The sequence below is a fragment of the Dinoponera quadriceps genome, unplaced genomic scaffold, assembly GCF_001313825.1.
Source record: "Dinoponera quadriceps isolate SergipeBrazil2010 unplaced genomic scaffold, ASM131382v1 scaffold2099, whole genome shotgun sequence".
Taxonomy (NCBI): Eukaryota; Metazoa; Arthropoda; class Insecta; order Hymenoptera; family Formicidae; genus Dinoponera; species Dinoponera quadriceps.
In genome coordinates this window covers 1-20635 of record NW_014556157.1, presented here as the reverse complement: position 1 = coordinate 20635, position 20635 = coordinate 1, and the positions used below count along the sequence as shown (strand labels likewise).

General features: G+C 35.0%; 1 protein-coding gene across 1 annotated transcript; it reads right to left on the bottom strand.

Moving 5' to 3' along the window:
* Positions 1-5689: 5689 nt before the first annotated feature.
* LOC106747029 (cell wall protein DAN4-like) lies at positions 5690-8045 on the bottom strand. Its single transcript, XM_014624266.1, has 4 exons — positions 7979-8045; positions 6946-7713; positions 6307-6408; positions 5690-5908 (listed from the first exon to the last, which is right to left on the bottom strand). The coding sequence occupies exons 1-4, from the start codon at positions 8043-8045 to the stop codon at positions 5715-5717; spliced, it is 1131 nt and encodes a 376-aa protein (XP_014479752.1). The 3' UTR covers positions 5690-5714.
* Positions 8046-20635: the final 12590 nt, after the last annotated feature.

The following is a 20635-nucleotide window of genomic DNA, read 5'->3' as shown; positions in this document are numbered from 1 at the left end:
ATTTCCGTTTTCGCCGTTTTAGCGTCAAAATAGATTATTCAAGATAATTTTAAAATTCAATCTACACGGGAAAAATAGTATCAATTTAAGTTTCATATTCTTATATATAAGCAAAAATATCAAATTTTATACGAAGATGAAATTTGCTCTTGCATGAAGAAATTCTATACAGTTCCATTAAAAATATATTCGTGTTACTCAAGAATAATTTTCATGAATTGAGAAGAAAAAATGTTGGAGAAGGAAGAAGGAACGATAATTTTTTTAATTAAGAAATATATCAATTTGAAGATATATTGTTCTAAGAACTAGAAATTCTTTTTCCTTTAAAAGCACGTTTAGTTTGTTCATTTTAATTTAATTAATTTTTTTTCTCCGCGTTGAAGATTTGAGAGAGAAGTTAATAAGTGGCAGAGTTATCAAAGTGAGTTTTTATTAGCATATAAGTCATTTAAATAGACTCAAACTAATAAATAGACACTTAAAAGTGTCAAAGTAGTATCGTTTCGACTCTAGCCAATACTTGCGTGACAAAGATTAACAGGACGTTCTATGTTTCGCTCGTATCGTGATCATACCATGCCTAATGCCATGGTGGCCTCACAGCTAAACACAAACTGATTCTTGAGTTTCGGTCACATATACGCAGCGAGAGTGTTTGTGCCTGTAAGTTTCGAGGCAAGATAATGAGCGGAACGCACGATGGTTGCATTACCCTCACCTTGTGCCGGCTAATTAGTTTACGCATCGAGGAACTAATTATCCGTCCCAAATGGACTTTCGTTTGCAATCAATTTCCAGCGTGAGGTACAATGACCGTTGGCAATATATGTACAGCGGCAACATCTTGAAAGTATAATTGCCGGACAGTTATATGTCGCTGTATAGGTTTCTTCATGACCAAGGTGATCGAGATAGATATACGAATGTTAGATACGCGACTCTCTTTAACAATTTTGAATATTATCGTTTTTTTGGGTCTGTATTCATAGGATTTTATATGATATTCATAGGATATAAGACCGTCTTAAGTTCATCTTCAGGTGCTGTACGGCTCATTTTATTGGCTACGAAGAATCTGAAGATGAATTTAAGACGATCTTAAATATAAGATCTAACTATAAGAGCCTGTCTTAATGTGATATATGCATCGTGAGGTCACAGTCTTTTTTAGATATCGCAAGTAGAATACATGTTAAAATAAAGCTTTTCTCCGTTGCACCCTGAATATTTGCACGGGCAAAAGCTCTACGTTTAGAATATGTGGAAACTCGCGAAGTTTGGCAAATTAAAAAGCGGCGGGGAAGTTATTGGCACATCGTAACAAATTAATTAGGCTCGCCGCAGTTGCTGAAAGTTTCACCTATTATCGTCGGAAAAGGGCTCATCCGGCACCGCCGTTTTTTCGAGGCGATATTAATGAAAAATAATGTGCACGCCGCAATCGCCCCCCTCACAAGGAAGAGAGGAGGCGAGAAACTGGTTGCTCGGTCATATATTATACATTATGTGGGAACCGAGAGATGAAAGTCTATGGCTATGCGATATGTCGTGTATATGCATTTATAAACAATGTGAGCAGAAATCGCGCGCGTAAGGAACGTTCATTACGGCAACGAAATAACGATTTTCGCGCGACAGCTTTATGCANAGTTGACGTGGTAGCCAACAAACTTCTAGCTTTTACGGGCAAATAGCACCCTGATTTGCTATTGCGTTTTTTTGCCCCAATAAACGTTTTACGTTCAGAAGCGACTAGTAATAAATAAAAAATTAAGGAGCGTAGAAAAGTTTTAAATTTCGAAAAAATCGATTTTCAGTTTTTTACGTTATTTTCGGATAAAGTGGATCTTTAGAAATATTTTCCGAATTGACAAATTTTTTTAGTTGAGTTTGCGAGAGCAAAAATAGTCTCAACAAAGCGAAGATATTTCAGTTTTAGTGCTTTTCTTCTATAATTATATCTCTTATTTCGACTTTCTGTTGTGATACTAACTTAATAGATCCAATAAATGAATGAAGCGCGCGCATTTCCACGACACCCTAAATTTAAACAATAATTAGTCGAAAAGCGGTCTCAATAATTTATAGTTAATATAATACAATTTCTTACATATGTATAATCACGTATACACTGTGTGCAATTTTTCGTAATGCAATATATCGTGTGGCGTGCGCAATAATAACGATCACGCGTATTACTGTCTATTCGCGACGGGAGAATTCTAATTTTATCTGTCCGTGTAATTTTTTTAATCTTACAGCCTTCTTTCCCATACGAAAAACGTGTATTTTTTCCGGTCTCCGTCGGTATAATAAAGGTATTGAGGTAAGAGCGGGTCAGCATCTCGCGGGGAGAACGTTCCATCATTAGAGTAGATTACTTTTATGCAATTTCGTTGTGTAGCCAGCGGTCTAAGACGTTACAGTTAGATCTACGCTTTATCGTAACGTGCGCAAAAGAGCACCACGGACGCCGAGGAGGACACGTAGTCTTGAGAACTTCTTCACTCATTGTGATTCGCGAAAGAAATAAGGCCTCGTCCGCGCTCTTCCTGGTGCATCGTCGCGGAATTTCCCACACCGTCGTTCGTCGCGGCCCAGTTTTGCATAAGGAAGGGAACGCAGGGCCGAAGGAGCGGTCGGATGCTATATTTTAAAACGCAACATAGTAAGCAACGGTAGAGTGTCTTTGAAATTCTCGATTCGTCGTTAAACACCATCTGTCTTTGTTTATGGCGTCACGCGTATTTTCACTCAATTTTCGAGTTCCAAATGAAGACACGTCTTCAAATTCATCATGTACCTAAATTCATACACGTCTGTTTTCTATGAATATATATGAAAGTTTAATAATAGCTTCTCACATAAATATCAAAATGTATAAGTCGTCTTGAACAATATTCGATTCTTTAAATATAACACTCGAAATATCGGAAATAATAATTATTAATTATTATATATTATGTATTAATATTTATGCAACCGCTCGTAAAACTTATTACCAATAGATATTGCTGTTATAACTATGGAAATAATCTGGAAATCTCGCAATAATCTTATGATCAAAATGAAACCTTTGCAGTAAACCTTTTTTTTAATTGAATCAAATTTAATCAAATTCCATTCCTTTACAACAACCACTGTTGTAACTTGAAAAAATGCTGCGGTACTTTACTTTCGCCGCACGTAAATGATATTTCTCGAACGAAATCCATTATCCATTTGGAACACGAGAGTCGGATTGGCCGCGAAATTCGCCCCTGCAAAACTCCACGGAATTATTCACGTGAGCGTAACGCAGTTCCGTTTACTACATCCGGTAACGTCGTCATAAACGTACCATGGGTGTTTTGAAGCGCAAGTAGAGTGCTGGTGCGAGGACTTGATAGAAGACGGGAACTCTAAAATATTCGTTGTCGACTGAATGCATACTCATCCAAATCCTATGCAAGAACGCCTCAATAATCCATAAGAAAGGAAAACTATATTCGAAAGGAAAATTATACTCTTCTACAATTATATCCCGATAATTATTGCGAATATTGCAAAACGGTATGGGACTTTTTTGTTCACTTCATGTATGTGTACGTATCGTAGAATAATATAACTCGAAATAATTAGAGGATCACTTCTTCTAACCGTATATTATCTAGTATATGTTCACATCTATTAAATATTGAATATTAATACCAATTTTTCAATAAACATGTTTTTTTTTAAGCATAATATTTTAGCTATTTATTTATTTTTATATTTGATTTAAGCTATATAATTTTTCAACGAAACTTAGTGTGAAAAAATTTCCGATTATTTTGAGCAATATACAGTGCACAACAGTGTTACACCACCGCGCGCGCAACATGCGATTACTTTACCAGCATTGATAGCTTCTGCGATCGCCGTTGTCATTATTTTTCTTGATTTATTACGTTACACATTGTTCATTCACATCGTGACTACGTGTTTCACAAACAGAAATAAATATTGTTAAATTAAATTCGTCAATATATCGCGAAGATAAGCTTCGATAAAATATCGCGAAACAATCCGACGTAACAATTTCACGCATCAAGTCATTATTTTATTCACGAGCGTGTTGATTTCTCGATCATCCGGTGGTTTAGTTTTCAATTTTATTTACAGGATTTAATTCTTAATGAAAATATATAAGTCGAGGTTGCCAAAAATAGAAGTTTTTTGTTGTTCGTTTACACATCACGATTATATCAGTGGCCAATAGAATAGATATTTCAAATTAATTGAAATTATATTTTGCTCACATATATGCATTCATAAACTTTATGATATTGCCACGATACTAGTTCTTTTATTTTTTATACTTACGATTACCGTACGTTACGATTCGTCGCTGTTACATTCTTTAGAGAAAATTTTTGCGTTGAGTTAAATTCGGAGGAATACATATATAACGCAAGTGAACTTTTCAAAAATACTGCGAAGTAGTCTTCGCGGAAGCATTGCAGACCTGTATTCGCAAAAAATATTGCGAAGCGATCTTCGCTGAAACTATCGTGTGTGAAAATTCCATGCCATTCTTGATTACTTCGTTTGCATACGGTGCTGATCGATTTCGCAATCAACGCGATCGGTCTTCGGTTTCCGATTTTTACACAGTATTTGCACGAATGCGTTCCAGAAATGTTGTACCAGCGGTCGCGATAGATTTTCATTTTCATTGGACGAATCTTCACATTCTAATTTTGTCGTTCATTAAGCGAATTCGTGGATTCCGCTTTGAAATAAATGACGATTTCTCATTGGTAATACTTAATTCTTATTGGTATACTAATAATTCTCATTGGTAAAATATTCGTGGAGGCGTCGTAAAATAATATTAATCACGTCGCGAGTGGTAATAAAGTGCAGTCAACATGGGACATAATGCTGACGACGAAGGCTGAATGCTGGACGGATGCGGAACGATGCAGTTGCAACGCAGGATGCGAGTTTCGTGTGAGAACCTGGTTGGCTAGACATCGATGAATCTCAACACGAATTGATGAGTGTAAATATCAATACTTACACTAAATGTGGCTTAAAAAGAATTAAAAATAGAAATTAAAAATAGGACATTAAGCTTAAAAAGTAAATATAAAAAGTGTCATCTTTAGTTACGAATATCTCAACTTTCGAACGGTTAATCGTTTGTTAATTATGCCGATAATTAGGTCATATATAATGCAAGTTTCAACGAATTCTTAAAAAACTCATTTTATGCTACAATTAGCTTAAGTGACGATTGTTAGCGATACTTGGTAGATAATTTAAAGAGGATAAATATGAAAATAAAACAGAATAATGTATAAAATATGTAAAGTCATTTTATACAGGACAACTATGTGCTAATGTGTAATAAGAGAAACGCTTATTATTTTCCGTTTTTATTGCAAGATTTATAATACATCGGGTTTTTCGTGGATAGTGCTCATTTCATTTTAACGTCACGACGTGTTATATTACATTAGTGATAACTGTCATGGACCGCACAAACCACTTCGCGTCACTGTTAACTTGTGTTTAATAATCTTAAAAAGATACTTTTATTTATATATGCAAATTTTATTTAACATACACGAATTCGCGATAATATTTTGTCAGTTATAATTTTGTCAGTTATAAAAGAAGTGAACGTATGTTTCTTCAATCAAATAATGCAGCATAATGTTACAGGTGCTGTATAAGTTCAGGAGCTAATAAAAATTTGTAAAAGCAAACGCAAACATCCATGACAGCACCAGGCATCCCAAAGTTACCATGCTAATTGATACCACATTGGCATTATTGCATTTATCTTGGTCGCAAGTTTTACATTCAATTAGATTTTCCGGGCACTCAACTTCGGCACGGATACATTCACGCTTGACACGCGTCTTGTCACCTTTTTCTAAAAATAGAAAATATGACTTATTAGTGTCAATTTTATTTGTTACTAGATAAAAGAAAAATGCGTCTAAAATAGTAAGCAATGAGATATTAAAATATAATGCATGCATACAAATGCAATGTACTATTGAATCCCTTTTAATTTATTGCAAACGAGCGGCATATTTTACGTTACGTCAAAGATTATTATAGATTAGTATTGTGTCGTTATGTAGATTTTTCTAAGCTACAATGGAATATTTATTCGAATGTTTAACCGATTTTGACATTTTAATGATGAGGCGGAAAAAGAAGTTAAAACTCTTGTGTCCTTATGTTTCTAATAGATATGATAGGGATTTTATGATAATAAATACGATAGAATATTAAAAATAATTACGGAATAATAAGAATACTTACCTTCTTTAATTTTTCTACAAGCCCATTTGACTTCATCATGTGTTCTTGGTGATAATATAGAAAGTATGCTTCTGCGTGGTCTATTAAAAAATCTCGGTTGAACTGAAGAAAAAAAAGCAATTAGTGCATGCTAGATATTTCATACTTCACTCAGAATTACTTTACAATAAGGTTTACATAGACTAGCATATTAGTTTTAATATTTACTACACAGGATTATGAAGGTTTTCCGCGATACATATATTCTGTCTATATATTCATGCAGCATGATTGTTACCCAACCAAGCGGTAAGGATATAACATATTATTTATTTTTCTATAAGTGATTTTATATTTTAGGTCATAAATATATTATGATTTCTGAATAATATTTTCTTATGAAATAATCATAAGGCACAAATACATTGACACAGTACAAGCCACTAAAAAATCTTAATTGCTACTGTGCCACTGTTTAACCTATTATGTGATTGATATAATTGGTGTGTATAATCGATATAATCGATAAACTCGAAAAAGATTCTTTTTAACGTACAATGTACAAAGTAAGATAAATTAACAGTAAAATAGAGATTCGAATAAATGTAGTTCATTTAATATTAAAAGAGTTATTTTTCTTCGTGAATTTGGAGAACTTACATTTTTTATTGGATGACACTTCTTTTGCAAATGCTTCTCCTGAGTTTATCGGGTCATCTATTTTATTTGAATCTTTACCTGAATATATTTCGTCTATCTTTTCTATTTCTGGTTTCGTCGGTTCTGTTGATTTCGACGGTTCTGTTGATTCCGTCGATTCTGTTGATTCCGACGGTTCTGTTGGTTTCGTCGGTTCTGTTGATTTCGTCGGTTCTGTTGGTTTCGTCGGTTCTGTTGGTTTCGTCGGTTCTGTCGATTCCGTTGCTTTCGTCGGATCTGTTGGTTTCGTCGGTTCTGTTGATTCCGTCGATTCTGTTGATTCCGTCGGATCTGTTGGTTTCGTCGGTTCTATTGGTTTCGTCGGTTCTGTTGATTCCGTCGATTCTGTTGATTCCGTCGGATCTGTTGATTTCGACGGTTCTGTTGATTCCGTCGATTTTGTTGATTCCGTCGGTTCTGTTGATTCCGTCGATTCTGTTGATTTCGACGGTTCTGTTGATCCCGTCGATTCTGTTGATTTCGTCGGATCTGTTGATTCCGTCGATTCTGTTGGTTTCGTCGGTTCTGTTGGTTTCGTCGGATCTATTGGTTTCGACGATTCTGTTGATGTCGTCGGTTCTGTTGATTCCGTCGATTCTGTTGATTCTGTAGCAGTTGGAGTAGAAACTGTAGTCGTAGTAGGACACTCTTCTGGCTCGAATGAATTTACGTCACTCATACACTTTTCATTCTCTTCCGAGTCGCATACATAACATTTCAATGCCTGTCCTAAGAAAAAGCAACGAAATAAAATATCTTAGAATATGATTGTATATTGCAATGAAACTAAAAGTGAGGAAAATTTTATATAATTTATTTTAATTAATTACACGCATTGTTTCCCATTTTATCGATTCTGACATCACCTACGTAATAATTAACAATGACTATTATAACCACGATGTGAGTTTACAATCTTTTGCTTTGGGAAGTAATTACTCACTTACAAAATCATGAGCAATTAAATAAATTACCAAAAATTTATAACGCATACCTGAATGAACAACGGCGAGTGCGACTACCAAGGCGATGATCACGAAGGGAGGATTTAGCTTCGTCATCTTCAATCCGGCTTGATATACGTCAAATCGACAACTGTCACTGTACCTCGAGAAGTCGGGGTATACTTTCCAACGTTATCATCGATTTTCCTCATATAGCGCTGACTGTGATAAACGTTGGATTATCGCAAGTATAGTCTCCATCAATGCTATCACCTTCACGACGCGATTAAGATGTGAAAAATGGATTATCAGGGATTCATTGTCCTTGATACTTTGTCGCGACCTGTCATCACAGAAAGGGAAAGCTTACGCACACATTTGCAAAAATTAATTTTGACAAGCCCATAGTTGCATATATTCTAAAATTACCCGGTACAAGTTGAGAAGTACAAATATTTGATACTTTTTTTGAAAAGTACAAATATTCGATATTTTTTTTCGAATTTCTGGAAAGTAAGGATTTTGTGCATACATATTCTGGATTGGTGTGATACTGATTTTGCAGATTTAACGAAATTAGCCTCTATTATCTTTATTTTTATTATCTATTATCTCTCGAACGGACTTCATCATAATTGCTAATAGCGTCAAGCAAATTTGGCACGAACGTATACTAATACTTTTATAGCGAACATCATTGATACAGATTGATTATTCGTATAAATATCGACGTTTTTAGAGATTAACAATTATCATAATAATTAGCCGAAATAATATTTTCTTAATCGTCAGAGTTTATGGGAGTTTTCGATTCCTAACATTAGATACCTTTAGAATTGAAGTCCAGTTTAAATTGCTGTGTAATCGATTGAGTAGCAACATTTTATTATTTCATCACGCTATCATACTTCTTCCGGGCTTACTACAGGCGCTGTAATACACAACACTCTTGATTAATCATAAAAATATCAATATTCAAGCATTTAGGCCTGTTGAATTTGATAGCTTTGTCCAAGTGGGCGTGGAATATTTAATGTAGTATTTTCGTTACACGTTTAGAGCCTGAAACTAAACTCTAAGAGGAATCCTCGGCACTCTAAGCAGCCGTTTTCACGGACGACCAAGCGTGACGTCGCGCCTCTCGGCCGTCGACGCGCAGGGAAACATTTCAAGTTCAGTTACGAATTATAGTTAACGTTGCAAGGAGTACACGTTACCGTAACATCTGCATTTTTCACTCATTCAAGCGCGAAAACTGCGCGACCGTTAACGTGGTGCAACACTATTCTTATATGTCCTTCCGGACGCGTTATGGGATTGCAATTATAATAATAACAAAATATCCCCATCCAAGAATTACAGTTCTAGATATTAATAAATGGGCAACATCGAGTTTGATATATCGGTAGTTCGCTACTTTAATTCTCCGTAAATTAATTCTCCGTAATACTTGGAGCAAACGAGTAAGGAAATGAGAAAAGAAAGATAAATAAGAAATAAAGGTTGAGTTGCAAAAGGTCTGCTTCAATAATTAAAGTATAAATAATAATAAAAAATGCAAATAATAATTTAAATAATAATAATAATTATATAAAAATTTGTAGCTACTTGTTACAACTTGGCACATTAAAAAAAGATGTTTTTGAATGATATACTAAACTTATAACAAAAATAGTATAATTTACCGGTACATCTTATATGCTCTTAGTCGCAATCATTGATCTTTAATTCTGAACTGAAACGGCGTTTGGTCATATGATTCAGACAGGCAATTAAACCGATCCTATTCAATATCATTTCTTTATTAATATCTAGAACTCTGCGAAGAACCAAGACACTAAGATGCACATAATCATACGTAAATTATTGATCGTGATATATAATACGCGCCGAAATCATTAAATATGCAGTTATTTCGCACGTACGTCACATATATGTCGCATAACTTCTACGGCAGATTCCGAAATAATGTTATTCTAATCGTCACTTTACGCGAGAACTTTCTCTTCTTAATATTAGATATCTTCGCAATCAAAGCCCGATTTATATCCCGGTGAAATCAATCGAATAGCAACGACTGGATATTCATTGTATATTCTCTGGGCTCATCGGACGCGTGAACCTTTCCAAAGAATATCGGTCGCGATGATCGAAGCGACACGATGATTCATGATGTACCTACAATATACCTACCACGGTGCGAATTGACACTATATACATATAACAAGCTTACAGGAAAATCATTTGACAGATAAGGTATCGTTACGTAAGCGATAGCGATTGCTCTTCGTGGGAAAATGATTTATCTTCTTTTTTTTTGTTTATAACGGTTTCGACGTGTTTTTATGGAACCGTTTCCGTCCGTACAATTTCTCTTGATGAGATAAGCGACACTCAATATCGTTCGTTTGCGCCGATGATGCTTTAAATTCGCTATAAAGAAATTTTAGCAAAGTGCACGTTCCAATCATTGGTCTCGCCGTGTCGCTTTGATCATCTAATTAATTTGCAAAATAGCACGTGAGAAATGATAATTAACTAAGAGGCACAAATAAATCAACCTAATTAAGATGTGTCTCTTGGACATAAAACAATAAACAAACGACTGATTCGTAAATTATCAATATATTTAAACTCATCCAATCCTCAAGATTTTGAGGAGCGTTTATTTCGAGATAAACTGACTATATCGCATTGTTTGTACAATCGTGATTTCACTGATATCGAAACGGTTATTTGCAAAGCATTGGAATAATTTTCGAAGAATTTATCTTCCTTTCTAAAAATAAAAAGAAAATATTTATATTATCGATTCCTGGATCAACTTGGAACAAGCTGATTCTAGTGTCGTTATATAGAGTGAGGTAATAACCACCCCGAATATCTTCGAAATGTGAGAGTAATATACAATAAAAAATAAATCGTCAATTTTAATATTTTTCGTAAACATAAATAGAGAAAGGCAATGAAGGAAAAAGTTAATTTTAATTGACTATTTGAATCACATGATTTAGACGCCATTTTCTTTGCCCATCACAATTAAGAGCATATGATGAACCAGTAAGTTATAATGTTTTTGTTATATATTTTTAATATATTTGACTCAATAAAATTCTTTTTTAATGTGCCGCGTAATAATGAGTAGCTATAAATTATGGGGAGAATATTCTTATTTAGACTAATTATTGAGATTAATCTCTTGCAACCTAATATTTCTTCCTTACTCATCTTTCTTCTCTCAATTCCTTATTCGCTTGCTCCAAATTTCAAAAAGCAAAGAAAATAACGAACTTTCGATATATCGAATTCAGTTACGCCTCCTTATTTATATCTAGGACTCTAAGAATAGGAGAGCAATTTTTCCAATAAAAATTTTGTATTGATACCAATGATCATTACTTCAAATATTTTCTGTAAGTATAAACTTCTTTCATCTTCATCTAGTGAATCAAATATTTTTTTATTTTCCGAGGATATATTCAAAAAGAGGTAATAGTTATCGTCTCACTCTCTATGGTGCGGTACAAAATGGCACAATATTCGTGGATTCGGACGCTGAAGTGCCGAGACGGTAATTGTTACGAAGCCATCCGAACGATATGCGCGCCGAACGAAGTGCGGTGAAACCAGGGAGCGATTATGTCGTGAAAGGGGAGAACCCTGTGCAGCGGGTGTTCGCTAGAGCGTGAAGGTATTCGCTTCCCACGCTTAAGCCATGGAATAACAATGATGCTCATGGATACTCGCGTATCCTCGCCGTCTCCGGTTGCCCGGCGTCAACGTATTCCGCCTCGTGTTATTTCTTGAAATTCTGCCCCGCCGTTTCGCTAAATCGGCTCTCCTTTGATCGGACAGTAGAACGCGGTAAGACGATTTTTCTTACGCTACTTCCACCTACATCGCTTCGTCGATTTCCTCCGTCGCGCGTTATCGATTTTCCCTTCGACATGTAAATCGCAAACTTTACTTGCGGACGCCTTCCGGCAGATTTGGAATCTATTTCTCCTCCGGGAAAGAAATTTGTCCGACTGAATATATGAAATACATATAGAAGAAAGAGGGGATGACAATCTTAAAGTTTATCGATTTTTCCTCATTATTGTAACAATATAAAAATAACGATCAATTTTTTCTGAGTAACTAAAGTCTTACTCATCATCTATATAAACTGAAAAATTTATAAATGAACTAAAATCGTGTTTGATTCAAATTTTCTGAGAATGTGTCAATTTTGTCATCTTGCTCCCATATTTTGGTAAGATGACTTTTAGTGGGTAAGGTGACGAAGGTTAAAAATAAATTTTATTATGCATATAAAAATATAACTTTCACAAACATTTTATATTATTTTGTTATTATAAAGTTATTATAAACATGAGTTGGATATTGACTCGTAATTTATTGCTAGATTAGAAAAATTTTAGGGGCCATTCAACAATTAGATCATATTACGAGAGGGGAAGGAGTTTATTAGCTTGCGTGACAGTTTGTGATAGCAGGAGGGGGAGAGAGAGGGAATAAAGGTTATAGAACGTCATATTAGATAACATAAATTGTAATTATGGATACGCGTAGTTATTCACATTGTTTACAATCGTGACACATTTAGTGAAAATATTCAAGTTTTGACATGGTTTTGTGTTAATTGATCGGTGAGAGGGGAGAATTCCACATGTCATGTAATATTGGAAAGAGACAAATACTTTGTAAGAAAATTGTAACGAAGGAGACTAAAAAATATTTTTATTTAGCATGACGTAATTGTTGAATGGCCCGTCATCCATTTTGTCACCTTACCCTTTTTTCCCTTACATATATATATACATACGTAGAATAAAAAAAAAGTGTAAGAAGGAAAATAAAATTTGATCGCGAAATAATTTGCGTAATTCGACGATTCTTCGATGATAAATCATATCAATGCTTGTTTACTTACAAAGATGTCATGTGTTTTTGTTCACTTTTATTTGACCCCCTAATTTATCAGAAAATTGCGCAACAAAAGTGCATTTGCGAAACAATCGATATCGATGGTTGCACATCAGTATGTGTCCACGTGTAACATACACAACGTAAAAAATTGCATCGATGAGATAAGGATATCTGATCGTTATCAGTGAGAGATAGGTTTGTAGAATTGTCAAGTATTGCCCATATGTCGCAACGCGACGCAGACTGTCGTTGATTCATTTATGACGCTAGTGAGCATGATGCGTCAAGAAAATTCTCTATGCGTTTACGTTGCAAAATGCGACGTTTCCGCGCTTCGCTAATTACACTTTCCTCGATAGATCAAAGTCAATTAGATTTATGCAGCGAAAGTACCAGCGCACTTTTAACCATAACGGAGTTCGTTGGCTTCGAGTGCTTCTTTCGGAGAAAATGCATGTAAATGTATGAGAAGACACGCTTCCTACACATCGAAGAAAGAAATTATGGCACGATATATATTTGGATATTTATTCATAAAAGGAAAGTTTTAATTACGGCAAATTTATTTTAGAATTTTAATTGTGGCAAATTGTCTCATTATTTAATTACGGCACGCTGTAGAAAGGCACCTCATCTTTACAGAAACATGCACGAAAGGTTTAGATAGAAAACGATCGTCATCAATCTTACGGATATTGATGTACAGAGTTTGAAACCGAATCTCATTTATTGAGTTATGCAGCGCTTATCAGCAACGGCCGTACTCGACCGATATTTAAACAAAACGTCAAAACGTCGCAATCAAACTTCAAGGTAACACTCGAAAGCGTATTTTCTAGTAATTGCGTAATTGAATTGCTTCGTGCTGGCAAAAAAACGTAAAGAATCGATTTTCAGTCTGCCACGAACTGTCCCTTGTCAGTAAAAGTAAAGACGAGATAAATTTTCTTATCGACTCGTCGAAGTTAAAGCGAATTGCGAATTGTGATAATCGACAGAAGTAGAAAATTTATCAATGACCGTTTGATTGATAACTGCTGTTGCGCACATTCGTCGTATACATTCGTAGGCATCGGGTTATTGAGATTTCGCGCTTTACGGCGCGCAAAGATGCGCACAGAGTGCAAAGGAAAGGGGGAACGGATGGAGTACAGATATACAGCGTAGGTGTGCAGATATACTCCAGGAAGTGCGCGGCATAAAGTCGTACGCCCGGCTGCGAGGAAGAAATGCCAGAACGCAACTCCGGCGAAACGAAAGCGCGGGATCAAATCGACATTTCGGTGTATCGGGTCTGTCATGTCGATACCTCGCGATGGACCGTGTCAAGCGGAGGTGAAGTTACAATGGCGGTGAATGTGGAGGAAGATATCCAACGAGAAGAGGGAGATTCCTCGCGATATCTCACGATCCCCGGCGATGCAACGTCGCTAGAACTTTCGACGAGATTCATAAATGTTGGAGTATGCACGAAGCAATAAAGATTGACCGACAGAGAAGCGATCGGTCCGGGTGATAATCGAAGATTTCCATGCAGAATTAAAGAATTGGAGAAAGGAGGATGAGATGACATAGTGTGCAAGATGACGATCTGCTAATTTTTTTAAGCTAATAACAAATAACGAATCGATGCCCAACTTATTAGAGGCTCTTAGTATAAAAAGATAATAAATAATCTGTTGTAGTTTGACTTTGATCTATACAATGACGGTATATGATATGATAAGAAATGTATTTTAGATACATTCATATATATCTAATTTTATAATATTTCTTTGTAAGGAATTATAACGTACATAATTATAACAAATAATTTCCTTTTCCTTGCCTTTAAAAGCACATATATAACGTATCATTCGCTATGCCAAATGTTTCACAGTATCGAGTGCAAGTAATGTTAGTGAATGGTACCGAATGCAATTGATATAATCGGTCTCGACAGCGCGAGGAATTGCGGAAAAGAGCGTAATAAAGCCTGGGGAATCGGACTGGGATTTTGCAGATTCGTGAAAATTTTCCGCTCTGTTCCGTTTCGTATCGCGTTGTAAGAGAGAAAGAGAGGGAGAGAGAGAGAAGGCGTTTCGTTTTAAGAGCAATCTCATTGGACAGCGAGAAAAAAATCTCATTTTTCCGCGCACCGTTAATCCACGCGGCCACGGCACGGCCGAAGGAGACAGAGCAAGCAAACCCAAACCAGTTGTGAACTAATCCTATAATCTCGCCGCGCGAACCGCGCACAATGCATTCCCTTAAATTAATATTAACCGTCCGAGCAGCGTCGTGCTTCCACAATCATCCTTCCTATGTATTGCGCATCGCGAAAGCTTGAGATCCTTTTCTCGCCATCTCGTTACCCAGTAAACTCCATATCGGTCTTATCCCTTCTTTGTGGTAAGTTTCGGCTGGAAGAAGTAACACGTTAAAAATAATATTGTATAAAAAAGAATGCAAGCGAACAAGGCTCATTGAAGAAAGAGAGGAAAAATATCGAACGCATTCATAAGAGGAGAGTGAGATCTTGCCATTACGGATTTCGCTCAAATTGAAATAAGTCGTAGTACCATTCCACCAGTCGATTGTGTAAATTATTATTAAATCGTATAAACTTGCAAACTAGCGCGTGTAAACATATAATGTATCAAATCCTCCGAATTTTTTGAAAACACGCACTCATAGGCATACATATATGTTAGCTATATTTCATAGTTGAATCAGTTTTGGTTTACAGACTAGTGATAAAACTAATTAGTTTTTAACTAATTAATTAATTCACTCAATGATACTTTATTATTGTCAATTCACCTCAAAAAGATTATACAATTTTTCCCTAGCGCTTATCTGATGCGGTATTACGGATAAGACATCATGATAATATATCTTTAATAAAACGATAAATTATTTGCAATTCCACGGATATATTGGAACTATGTTCTCCTCGCGAACGGAAAAGTTCATTATCAAAGACAAACAAGAGAATGTACGTTGATTATCGAAGGTACTAAAGATAAGATTCCGTTACGCTGCATTCGACAATGCGCTCTTTGCAATCTTCATTTACCAGAATTCCCGCGAGAGAGACAGAGAAGGAGAAAGAGAGAGAGAGTGAGAGAGAGAGAGAGGATAACTGAGAGGGAAACTGTCATGCTCGAAAATATCTTACAGACGTGCCGATAAAATCCATATACAGGGTGTCTCCACTAAAAGATAGCCTGGCTATATGTAGCCGTATATAGAATATACTAACATAAAAGTTTGTATAAGCAAACATAAAAGTTTGTATAAGCATTTCAGATAGGAGTCAACAAATAATCCAGTCTTAAGCCAGACTTGGCTTAATAATAAGAAAACATTGAGTTTTGGCCTAAAACTTGAGTAACAATAAAACCAAGCTTGGACCAAGCTTGGGTAGAAATTAAAAAGAGGAATTAAAACGGGTCTTAAACAGTTTTTCCTTACTTCTATTTAAAGGCAAGTTCATTTAAGCTCTATACAGAAATGTAACACTCGTATAAGTTAAGGCCAGATATATAAATTTAACTAGACCCTATCTTGACGTACCTAACTAATTTACCTATATATACCAAAAAATAAAAAAATAATATTTTCATCTTAATTTAAGCAGTTTCCTCACTGTCGGTACAGCGAAAGCTATTTCACATTTCATGTGTAACATTCGCATCCCTGCGTAGATTCTATCTCAAAAATAAGAAAGGTTATAATAAAAAAAGATTAACGCTGCACGACGCATTATATGAAAATAGTTATCCTAAAATCAACAATATTCGCAATGAATTTCTAACGTCGCGTGTGTTCACGGTATATTCTTGGTCACAATGAAAAATTCGTCGGTCAATTGGTACGTAACAACCGCTAAGTAAGATTTCTGACATTGGCATCGCCGTCACAAAATAAGATGAGCCGTGAGCGAACAGTCACGGCAATGAGATCGGCAAGAGTCGCTAAAATCATTTATGGCCGACGTACGTGGGTCGTGAAGGTCTACAGCCAGTATACTTCGAGTCCACTACAAAGGTATAATTATCATTTATCACTAATGCAGGACGGACACGCCACAATTTATGGTTTGACGATGATAGCGCATGGCACCGGACGCGATTTTACGACGCATAAAATATCATTTTTCGCTGTCCGCAGGATCGCTAGTCGCTTTATCGCGCGAACCGTTGAAAAGGGCAGATTCGAGCGGTTCCGGTGCATTGTTTTCCACCGCTGAAAGAAGACACGGTACGGGCGTTTTAAACATTCTAATGATATAGCTGAATGTGTGGGCTAAGATCGGAAAGATCGATAATGCGTAGACGGTGTTAACTCTCGCGGGTGGGATGAGAAGAATAAGATGCTCTTAGCTAACGTGTGGACTAAGGAGAAAAATCATTTAAATGGACAGCAAATTTTACGCTGTGATAGCAAATAAGGAATACGTTATTTGAGAAATATGTTATTTAACGTAAAAATTCATTGTTTGAGAAACCAAATAATCCTGTTTGGTTGAGTAAACATTCGTTTTCAAGTTTTGTTTCTTCTTTTCGTCGAAAATCATGAAAATGCTCACACCAGCATGAATCTCGCGTAGAATCAAAGAGAACTAAGTAATTGCGAGCAATACGCCTCGCGTGATTCTATACATATAAAGTCCACTTAGCAGAGTGTAATCATATCTGAATCATAAAGCCGAAGGGGCTTTTATAGCGGCCGCAGATAAATATGTATACCTGTCGTAAAGGTATGTACTAATTGCGAGTGTTGAAACAGGGCCTCGTGCACACCTTGGTTTGACCCTTTGCAACTCGTTGTGAGCTTAATGTAGTATTCTGCATGGCGAAATATCGCAATTTTCATATTATTTCTCTCCGTTAGAGATTTCAAGGCACGCGCAATTAGTTATCGGCGAACAGCATTGGAAGTTTCAATGCTTCTTCGCGGGATTGGAAATATTATCGAAGTACGATATCTGCTAATCACGAACAAGCGACAAATAGTTTTATCGTGTTAAAATACAAAGAAAGATTACAAAGAAAGTACGAAAGTACAATTGCTGTAATCGCATTTTTCTACATATTTTCTACAGCTATAAGTCCAAGTAAAAATTGAAGGATTTTAATTTTAATCCGAAATATACTTATCGTTTGATTTTATAACGTTTCACCATTTTACAGTCGATCTTTCGATTTCAATTTTATAAAACTATGCGGAATTTTGCCAATCGCACCATGTACGTAATTAATCTAATATAAATTGAACCTCGTGGCTGTTTAACTTCGAGATAATAAATTTATGTCTAACGTCTACTACTAGCCAGTAATGTAACGCTCATTTCTCCTAGGCTAGATAATGGCTAGATAAATAAGTTAGCTGGTGGTTAAATAGAAGAAATTACAGTTACAAGATAAAAAATCACACATAATTAGTTGCCAAGTAATAATGTAACACATAATTCTACTTTTTCATAATTATTAAAAAATTTTTATAGAATCACGTACCGCTAATTTTCGTTTGCTATTTCATTTTTTAATGCTAAAGAACTAGTAGACAAACTAGAAAATTTACGTCTTAAAAAATAGTTATTTCCGAGAAAATATGTAATAATTTCTATAAGACTATCATATATTTTGGTAAAAGTGTTGCTGGTTTGCGGCCATATATATATTTTAATTTTATACCTTCAATAAGGCTTTACAGTCTAAAAACCAAGTGGCGATCTTTATTCTTTCCACCGAAAATAAAAGTGAATATTTAAAGCACCGAACGTATAAATCAAATTAAGGTTCTTGCCTTAAAAAAATAGTTATTTCCGAGAAAATCGATAATTATTAATACTAATCAATATAGGTCGACTGTACAAAGGTGATTAACAAGTTAGTGGTAGTCAACCACGTGGTAAACATCGGTAACGTCGGAATTCTCACGACTGTTGGTTCAACGTCCACGAACGTTAGACTCACTGCTAAGCCAACGATAATCGCAATAAAAGCGAAAAGTAGATTAATCAAAGACTCAAATACAGAAAGCTCTATGAAAGTAAAAAGTAAAAAATAAAATAAAAAATAAAATAATTAAATAAAATATTGTTTTGTGCTAAGAAGTTTTCGGAGAGACAAATTGAACATTAATAGACATAATCACTTTTAGTGTGAATTTATTTTAAGATAACAATACACATTTGCTGTATTATACGAGTATATGTTGTATCATGAATATCAAATATTTGATTATTATTTATGATAATGTAGTTGTCCTCTTTCATCACTTACCTTACATCACTTTCCGCCAATGTCCTGTTTCGCATATGTTTAATCAACAACCAGTGTAGTGCACGGAATAAATTTGAAATGTAAATGATATTATACAGATATAAAATAAGCGGTGATCATATTTTTTAACAACACACAATACTGTACATTCTGAATTACATACGGAAATTTTACCCGGATGGGCAACCGGATCCAGAAGCAATGAAAATTATCATTCCTACAATTACCATGATTCCGAAGAGAGATTTTGCAACTTCCAGTTTGCTAACATGTGAGTGCAATACGCTTGATGCTATATTAGAAAATGTTTAGAGAAATAAGCGGCACCGGGTTTTTATACACAAATATTACATAAATATCGAACATAAAGAATTATTGTATCTCATATTTTTATTTTTATCTTCATTACTCATAACTCATATAACTTTATAGTTACATTTCGTATTATGCGTGCAGATATTATGTGTGCGATAAAAGCTAAAAATATACTGTTCCTACCATTTTTAATGTTCAATGGTTCGTCAGAATGGGTCCAAAATAGAACGTTTCACAATTTTATATTCTAATACCGAAGATTATTTCAAATTTACGTATAAATGCGTCAGAATGAGCATCCGGTGATTCAAAAACAATGGAATTCATTGCTGCCGAGACGATTACAATAATTCCGAAGAGAGATTTTGCAACTTCCAGTTTGCTAACAAGTGAGTGCAATACGCTTGATGCTATATTAGAAAATGTTTAGAGAAATAAGCGGCACTGGGTTTTTATACACAAAAATTACATAAGTATCGAACATAATGAGTTCTTGTATCTCATATTTTTATTTTTTTCTTCATTACTCATAACTCATATAACTTTATAGTTACATTTCGAATGATGCATGCAGATATTATGTGTGCGATAAAAGCAAAATATACTGTTCTTATCATTTTAATGTTCAATGATTCGTCAGAATAGACCAGAATAGTTTGTTCCACAATTTTAAATTCTAATACCGAAGATTACTTCAAATTTACGTACAAATGCGTCAGCATCAGCATCCGATGATTAAAAAAAAATGGAATTCATTGCTGCTGAGACGATTACTATAATTCCGAAGAGAGATTTTACAACTTTCATTTTGCTAACGAAAGTCAAAATAATTAATATCATTTGTTAGAAGAAAATGTGTTAGTATCAATCCATTAACATTTTCAATTTATTAACAAGCAACACACAATGAATCAGTTATTTCGAATTAAACTTTAAAGTGGACTTTCCGTCGCAAAAATGTAAAAATTAACATTTTATTTTTTACTGTGAAATTATCGTTTTTATACGCGCGTAGAAAACATCGCTTTTATGTGCGCGTACAAAATCTCGCTTTTATATCTGCGCGTATAAATTCGAAATGTGGCTGTAAAGTTACGTGCGTCAGAATATTTTATATTCGAAATTCATGTTTTTTTGTATATAAAAACTCGGTGTTGTGTATTTCCTTAAACATATTCTCAAGGAACA